Here is a 9,126-nt window from a genome sequence, read left to right on the forward strand (position 1 = left end):
GTTAGAGAATAGTATATTTAAAAAAAAAAAAGAAAAATCTCAATTAAATGTCTTGAAGATCTTAAAGGATGTCAAAGTTTAAAGCTGGCCCTTTCCCAGCAGAGCCCAAGTCTTTTAAACTTGTGATGACTACAGAGTAGAAAGTCTCCCACTACCTTTCATCCTATTTGTTCCTAAACTGGCCTCTTTGGCCTTCTCAAGCCAGAAGTCTCCTGAATAATCCCTCTATCTGTTGTCTTCTTGCTGCTCGATCTGAGAGAATGATGTGACTTGCTGACCTGAAAATTCTAGTCACCCTTCAAGCAATCTTAATAATGTGGCCATGTTCTAATGAGTCTGCAGGACAGTATAGTGACTATAAATGGTTCCTGTCAGTCTGCCTTCTTCATTTCTGGTAGAGAAGATAAAGGGAGAGGCAACTCATTATGTGCAGACAATGACCACGGAGGACCAAAAGGTCTAAAGTTCACACCACTAGTGATTGTACAATCTGTGAAGGTGGCTCTTTAATCAGCCCCTTACATGAAGCAAAGAAGCTCAGAGAATTTGGAAACCTCATGTAACATCAAAGAGGTGAAAAAGATAGACCAGGATTTATAATTTCCACCAGAACTCAGATTCTCCCCATCCATTTAATCATCTCGCCTACCTAAAAACAACTATCATTTTATTTATGATGAAAACATGTAATTTGCAACTGGGTGAATTTCTACCTCAGTGATAATTTTCCTAGGGTGGAAGGAGAATCATCAGTATCACCTTGATCAGGCGAAGACTATCATGATGAAACCAAGGGCTAAAGCTGAGCTTGGAAGACATTAAGTTGAATTATGATTTTTCTAGACTGGCGTACATTGCCTTTTGTCCTAGTTAGGGGTACTATTGCTATCATAACATACTATGACCAGAAGCAAGTTGAGGAGGGTTTACTTGGCTTACAGTTCCATATGCCCATCAATAACTAAAAACTGTCCTACTGGCTTGCCTACAGACTAATCTTATAGTTATATTTTCTCAACCAAGGCTCCCTGCTCTCCAATATGTGTTATGTTGATATAAAGCTAGCCAGCACACCATTGTTATAAAAAGCACAAAAAGTAGTTTTTCTTAACTTTGGAAGAAATTAGTGTAGTAGGATTCAGATAGCTATTCACCAGACTTGTTTATTTTTTCCTACATGCTGCTAATATTCATGCTGTACGTAACCTTCCTTGTCATGTGACTGAATTCTGGCCTGTAGAATTTGAGCAGACATGACCAATCCTGCTATGTCCAATCTCCATGGTTTGAAGTGAAGAAACATGAGGTTTTGGAAGCCATATTTGGGGACACAAAAACCCTTAGACAATAGGACCAGAAGGTCATGGACAACTGCTTATGACAAAGCCAATTAGGGAGTAGAATTCTGCTTGAGAAAGAAATGTCTCTGGTGTCAACCCCTAAATCTTGATAGCAGCTATTACCCCATTCAACTAATTCAGCAGAAAGGCTTGACAAAAATTAAAAAGCATATCACATTAGTTTCTAATTTTCTCTGTGTAGGAATGTAAGCAGCTGCTATTTTTTGAATTATTAAGAAAACCACAGCCACAATGCTAGAAAGATGGTTCACTGGGGCAAGAGCTTGTTGCATAAGCATTAGGACCTGGATTTGAATCCCCAGCACCCATGTAGAAGCCAGGCATTGTCAACCTGGAAACCTAGCACTGGGGGTAGAGACAGGAGGAGCCTGGGGAATTCTCTGGCAAGCTAGTCTAGTAAAAATGGCTTCCGGTTCAGTGAGAGATCCTATCTCAAGGGAATATGGTGGAGAGTGATAGGACAACACACACACACACACACACACACAGGGGGTGGTGAGCAGAGGGAGGGAGAAAGAGAGAGAGAGGGAGAGAGAGAGGGAGGGGGGAAGAGAGAGAGAGAGACAGAGAGAGAGAGAGAGAGAGAGCGCGAGAGAGAGAGGGAGGGAGGGAGGGAGAGAGAGAAATCTGCAGAGAGAAGTTAAAGTTGTTTGACCTTGAGCAAAGCAATAATGTATGGATTTTCAGCCTTTAAACTTCATTTTTTTTCTGGGTTCAATACCAGCAATGATAACACTGAAGTAGTTATAATTGGTTATTCCTAATTTTTCATGTATTTGATAGAAATATATTCAATGTATTCTTTTGAACTTTTATCTGTTCAAACTTACTTTTACAAGGTAACTGCCAGAAAAACATAAGCTTGCATTTGAATCAGCATTAAGTTCTTATTTGTCCAACCTAGATAATGTGAGGCTCGAGTTGTCTGTGCATATCTGCACAGTGAGTGTCTATGGTGGAGGAGCCCCACTTGGCTTCTAAGTCCCATCACCTTTGGGGTTTATTCCCATCTGAATATTGATCTTTCATGCAAAAGATTACAAACTGAGGCTTTTCATGGTTCATACACTGGTCATATCCAGTCCTGGATTAAGCTAGTCACCCCCGATGTTACTGTTTCTTGGCATGCTGTCCACAGTCAGAACCTTGTGTGGAGTTTGCCCATTTATGTCTCGGTTCTTGTCTCCCACCATACCTACTCCCTGAACCCACTTCATCTTGTTTCCTTTGGCCCCTCATCTGCTATTCCAATTCCCATTTAACTCGTAGATTATATAATTTCTGATCAGTCCACAAACAATTGATCTATTGACACATTCCCTTAAGACAGTCTCTTGCCAACCTCAGCTTGGCATTTCGACATAGGTCAAGGTGTCTTTCTTTCCTCCACAGACCTTAGATCCAACTAAGCCAAGGGACAGAGTGAGCCATGAACTGATCCTCTGTCTGAAGGGCCTCACACCAAAGCCTGTCTCTTCCACTATTTTTCTCCTTCCAATGTTTGAGAAAGATACCTTAAGAAAAGACCCATTTCCATAAAATATCAAAGAACTGAGAACAGGGGGAAGATAGGAGTTTCTGGAGGCACACTGCAAAGTGTATAAATAAAATCTTGCCAAGTATACACAAGATTATTATAAAGAATGCATTTCTGCTGCTGTTGTCCACCACCCTCAAGATTACATTTAGCTAACTTAATTTTCTGTGGATCAAATTTATTCAAAGTGAAATTTCTCTTAATAGATCATCTGAGTAAACAATTTCAAGTGTTATTTGCCAAAAACGCAATATGTTTCCAGACTTCAGATGAAATCAGCAGTGTCAGGCTAAGAAAACAGCCTTGAAAATTCACAGCGAGCTGGAACAATTGTGTGAAAAAATTGGAGCCTGGAGGTCAGTCGTTTTACTCAGTTCTAGAGGGAAAAAATGATAGGTTTCCACTAAAACCAGGGGTGACTAAATATGCCATTTTGTAAAAACCAAAAATGCCTAAAATAATATATTCATAAAGTGGCAAGTATCATATAAAGAGTAAGACACCCCAATGTTGAAAGACCAGTTGTATATAACATCTATTTCATAAGAGGTCATGTACTCTGCTTCTTCTGGCCTGCAAATGGGGTGTTCTAGGCTATTAACCTTTGGGGAGAAGGAAAGATAAGCAGAGAGAAAAGAGGAGGAGGGGGAGAGGTGAGAAAGGGGTTTGGGAGGAGGGAAAAGAAGGTCAAGATTTCTTGGAACTATGCAAATGCAAGGAAGTTATTAGGAGAAGCAAGGGGCTGACTTGAAGTAGAATTTTGTTGAGTCTCTATTCTTCAAATTTCTCTGAATTAGTGGGTTTGTGTAATGGAAGGGAGGAAAGCTGGCATCCTATTTCATAGCTGAAGAAATGGACCTCTGAGACACAAGCAGCTCCATAACACCAGGGGGGAAGTAAATGTCCCAATTCTACATCCAGATCCTGAATCTATAGGCTTCCTCTAACAGCATCTAAAACAGGGTCTCCAAAGATACAGTCTTGGAACTGAAAACTGTGACAACATAAGCTGTAACAGACTGTGCTTTGGGACAAATGTTACATTAACTCCTGCCCATGACCTTGACACCATGGCTCACATGGCTACAGCTCAACTGGCACCCAGCATGCTCAAGTGTCTATATAAACAATCACCTCTCCATGGACAGAGAGAACTCGGGCCCATCGTCTCTATCAATACAGAGGCACTGCTGGCATCACAAATAGGAAGGGAATAAGTCCAGAAACCACAGGCTCTGTTCTTAGCCCCTACATTAAGACTTCTGAGAGCAGACACCACTGTATTCAACCAGCACAATGATATTCACTGTGTTCAGAATTTCTTAAAGGAAACTGGACAATGATGGGTGAATGAACCTCCCACAGCTCACTCCAGCTAAACTCAGACATAGAGATGAACACAGCAGTGCCCCATCCTGACACACAGTTTCATTTCCCATGGTTTCCTGCAGTCAACCATGGTCTAAAAATATTAAATGGAAGATTTCAGATATGAGCAATGTATAACTTCTGCATGACTTTTATTACAGTGTATTGATATAATTGCTCTATTTTAGTAGCAGTCATTATCATTCATCTCCATTAAAGATTATTGTAAAATGTGTATATAAGAAATACACACACACACACATACACATATATATTACAGCAGGGCTCAGCGTTCTCTGTGGTTTCAGACATCCACTAGGGGTCTTCAGATACAGTCTCACAGAATGGGAGTTGACAGCACTATTAAATTAATAACATTAAATCACAGCCTTACCTGTGATTTGGCTTTTAATTTTTGTCTCATACATGTATCTCTTCATCTTGGGAAGGCACTGGGCCAGGTAGGTCATGCATTTCTGGCATGTTTTGATCACATCGTTATTAGTGGTCAGCAGAGGTGATGGTGTTTATTACCATCTTCAAAGCTTGTGTTACAGATAATGGTACTTGCTTCTCACAGTCCAGCTGACCAGCTGTGCATCCCTGGACCACTAGAGAATGTGAGCAGTTGACAGACCGAGACTGGCCATCTCTGGTGGAGAGTGGCTATGGAATTATGACTCTATGAATCTTGCATCATAACTCACCTGAAATGGAAACAGGAACACCTTCAAGTAGACATGGGAAGTTTGCAAGTCAACTCTTACTCTACAACTATCACACAAGGGGCCATAAACTGTACATATCTTATGACTTCAGTACCGATTCTCACACATGAAAGGTCAGAATGATTGCAATAATTTCTAAGGAACTGACTGCCTAAGAGAATCTGATTATATTGCCCAAAGCCCATAGGTTCCAAGCTAGAATTCAAACTTGTGTGTAACTCCAAGATCTAGGTTAGAAGGTTGGAAGTGGAGATCACAGATACACACATCCATCCTTCATTCTCGAGATGTCGGAAAGTGAACTAGTAATGTGTCCAGAATATGTCCAGAGACCACTGAAAGTTTTAGATCAGCCTTTCCAGTAATCTCTTCCTTGCTGATAAAAATGTTGCAGGACCTGTGTTGTCCAGTTATAACAGCTGCCAATCACATGCAGCAATTGAATATCTGACAGAGAGATAAAACAACTGAACATCTGGAGTATCTGCTTGCTTTATTTTTTGTTATTTTGGTTTACTTGATTTAATTTTAATGAATTTTATGTGCAAGGGTACTTTATCTACAGGTATTCCTCTGTGCCATAGATAGTCCTGGTGCATGGAAAGGCCAGAAAAAGGCCAGAAGCAGGCATTGGATTTCCAGAACTGGAGTTACAGGTACGTGAGTGCTGGGACTTAAGATCATGGTCCTCTAGAAGAATAACTGGTACTCTTTACCACTGAGCCATTTCACTAGCCCTTTTTTTTTTATTTGAATTGTCATTGAATATAATCATCCAGGGTGCAGTTAGAGACATTGCACAACAACAGCATTCAGGCAAGGGAGTGGTCCCCACAGTTTGGAAAAGGAGGGGCTCTTCAAGAATGCAAGTCCCAACATGCTAGAATGTGAACAGGACTCTCTGCCTTTGGCATGCTCATTTTCCCTATAGTTTGGTTCTGAGTCACGGTCCCAAATTGAATCCTAGTCCTTTTTAGTCTACAGTTGAATAAACTAAGAGTGTCAATCCTGGCACCATATTTCTTTGCAACAATTATTTTTAAGGTTTTGTCAACATATATTAATTTACCTAGTAGTGGGTTTAATAATGACATTTCCATACATGCAGATCACAGGCTTCTCTATATAGTGTACCTGAGCTCTCTTTCACTGCCACCTATGTACCTTCATCCTAAACCATTCATCTCTTCTTCTCTGTACCCTCCTTTAGCAACTCCACTAGATGTTAAACTTATGGTGTTTGTTTGTTTGTTTGTTTGTTTTATCAACCCAGGCATCTTTATTGCTACCTATGAAGTCAAATCATTTCTTCCACTGGAATGGAATTCAATGTACCTGAAATTTCTCCATCTATCTCTGTAAGGAAGCGATTCCTAATAGAGTGAGCAATGCCACTAACAGCAAGGCTGCCTACCTTCTCATCACAAAGAAAGCCACACCAGCAGGAAATAGACTCATCCAATCTCTACTAACCCTGAGACATACTCAATGAAGGGTATTCACCACGATGTCTCCTTTGACTCCACTCTTCCCACCTTAAATATAAAAGTGGGATTTCCACTACTGTGATTCCTGTCTCCCTATATCCCACTTACCATTTGTCTATTAATTGAAGAAATGAGTTGAAAAACTGTTTGACTACCAGACAATATAACCAAGAGTCCATGGAGTAGAACCTGCACATTCTCTCTCCTGTCTGTTCAGGCCAGTCCTTGATATGTCTGTGCTTCTGGGGTTAGCCACAAGTATTCACTCAACAAGGGAATTCAAATCCTTCATGACCATTTTCATTTATAATTAAATGTAGCGTCCATATACTTAACTGACTTTTGAAAATGGTCCTTTTGAGCTATTGATAATAGCACACAGTAACCATAAACCCTGCTTACTGAGGACCATAGGTTATATAGTATTTTGAGGGTAGATATACAAGTATCTAGTCTTCATTCTTTCCATTTCTGTTTAAGAAACTACTATTAAGATGCTTGGTATGTTAGGGAAAGGTCCTTCTATTCATCTTTCCAAAAAGGAGTAGACACACATGACTTCTTGAAACACTTTCCATATCAAAAGATCTAAGGTCATTTGGGAACACATTGACAACTGCTTATCCACACTAAAGATGAAACAGGACTTTAGATATAGGAACTTCACATTGTTAGAATCAAATGTGTGTTTCTGATATATACATCCTAAACATCTTTAAAATCTCTCCAGATTCAACCTTAAAGAAGAGACATTCCTCAATTATGGCTCATCCTCAGCCATAATTGAGGAACATGGAAGCCACTGTGAGGACACAGCCATCACTGTTACCTGGTTCTGTGCAGTTCTTGATGCTCTTGAGACCTGAATCTTCAGAAGTCAGTGTATCATTCACTTGCATCAGCTTCCTCCCCACCATCCATTTTCTATCTTCCCCGATGAGATCCATGAGGTCAAGTTCTAGAGAGGAAAAACAAAAAAAAAATCACTACACATCACTAACAACTGAATGTCAGTCTTTACCCATGCTGGAAGCCTGTGCATTAATGAGCTATTGTTTTCTCTCTACTGCATGAATGCCTTTAAGATGTCTTGAATCTAACTGTCTGAGGGCATCCTCTGACTGTTGAATCCTATTGGGCCCAATGAAAGCAGTCTTTTATCCAATGACAGGAAGGAACTTATATATAAATGCTTCATTGCCTGAGATGGATGACAGTGAGGTATGCATTCTAAACTGGATTCCAGAGTTTCTCATGGTGTGAATAAACAAATGTTGTCTACAAGATAAATCTCTTGATAAAGTATATTTGGTTGATGGGTGTCTCTTTTCTTTCTCAATCTCCTACACCCAACAACATGCTAAAACGTGTTTAACACCAATAATAGTGAGGGAGACAGTCAAGACTTATAATCATTGGATGATTTCCATGACATCAATACCCTCACAAGAGCCCGATTCAAGCTACTAATACGATGCTATTAAGAACTGATCTGGGAAGAACCTGACACTAGGACTTCCGGTCTGGGCCCGAGCACAGAGCAGATCCCAGGTGGCAGCTCTGTACCCAACTTCACAAAACCCAGAGGAAGAGGGCCTCCCAGGAGCTCTAACCCAGGCAGTATCTCAGGTTCCTGTTTTCTAATTAAAATCCATTTTCAATTAAAAAAAAAAAGAACTGATCTGAGAAGAGATACAGACTATGGACTCTATTGGGTCTGTGTGAGCTACTTTAGCCTACTAATGTCTACATCTCCACCGTATTTGCTTAAGGTGTCCCTCACATAAACCAACTGCATTTAAACATATGCTAAGAATCTGATTCTTGGAGGTTAACCAAAGCTAAGGCATCATTTCACCATCCTCAAAGCAGCGGCCTATAAAAGCTCCAGCACAAGATTTCATAAAATAAGAGATGAATGGAAAAGAAGGGTACAGAAGGTGTGTAAGAGGGTGATCAATACCTAGGTCTCTGAATGGGATGACCGTAGAGAGATGAGAGTGTCAGCACAAAGAATAGAGAGGAAAGGGCACATGAGGGAAGAAGCTCTCTACCCTGATTAGGGAATCTCAAGTCTGAAGTTTCTGCTGATAAGATTATCAGCAGGGAAATTATATAGCTTCTTGGTAATGATACCTCAGGCAAGAGAGCTAGTTCAAAAGAGATCCCAAACAGGGAAGGGTATGTGATACAGTCCAGATGGATTCTCTGTAGGTTTTACGGCAAGAGGGAGACTCTATACACACACACACACACACACACACACACACACACACACACACACATCTCTATGTGTAGCCATGAACACTGAGAAAAAAATATATAAAAAGAAAATCTTTGAAGACCTAAAAATTTCTCCAGAGAGCATGAAGTGAAACAAATTCAACAAAGTATCGAGGGGGGGGGGGGGGAGGAGGAGGCATAGAAGGGAGTATGGTGTAATAAAAAGCAGAGCAAAAGAATCTAAGGAAGAAAAATTAACGGTCTTAAACACCATGGACAAATCCAGCAAGACAAAGACCGAGAAATGAAAGCTTGAGTTTTGCATGAGGGGCTTATTGAATATGGAGGTGGTCAGACATAGTAGCCCTTTCTAGTGGCCTGGAATGGTCAGACATAGTAGCCCTTTCTAGTGGCCTGGAATG

The 9,126-nt window shown here is 40.4% G+C and overlaps 1 protein-coding gene across 2 annotated transcripts in view; it reads right to left on the reverse strand.

Moving 5' to 3' along the window:
• Slc24a3 (solute carrier family 24 member 3) overlaps window positions 1-9,126 on the reverse strand; it is a 478,143-nt gene that overhangs the window by 403,133 nt on the left and 65,884 nt on the right. For both annotated transcript variants that reach the window (XM_028754967.1, XM_028754975.1), the window contains exon 2: window positions 7,311-7,439. In XM_028754967.1, the coding sequence (XP_028610800.1) occupies window positions 7,311-7,439 (129 nt within the window). The remainder of the gene's footprint in view (window positions 1-7,310; window positions 7,440-9,126) is intronic.

Source organism: Grammomys surdaster, unplaced genomic scaffold (genome assembly GCF_004785775.1).
Source record: "Grammomys surdaster isolate TR1022 unplaced genomic scaffold, NIH_TR_1.0 129, whole genome shotgun sequence".
Lineage (NCBI taxonomy): Eukaryota > Metazoa > Chordata > Mammalia > Rodentia > Muridae > Grammomys > Grammomys surdaster.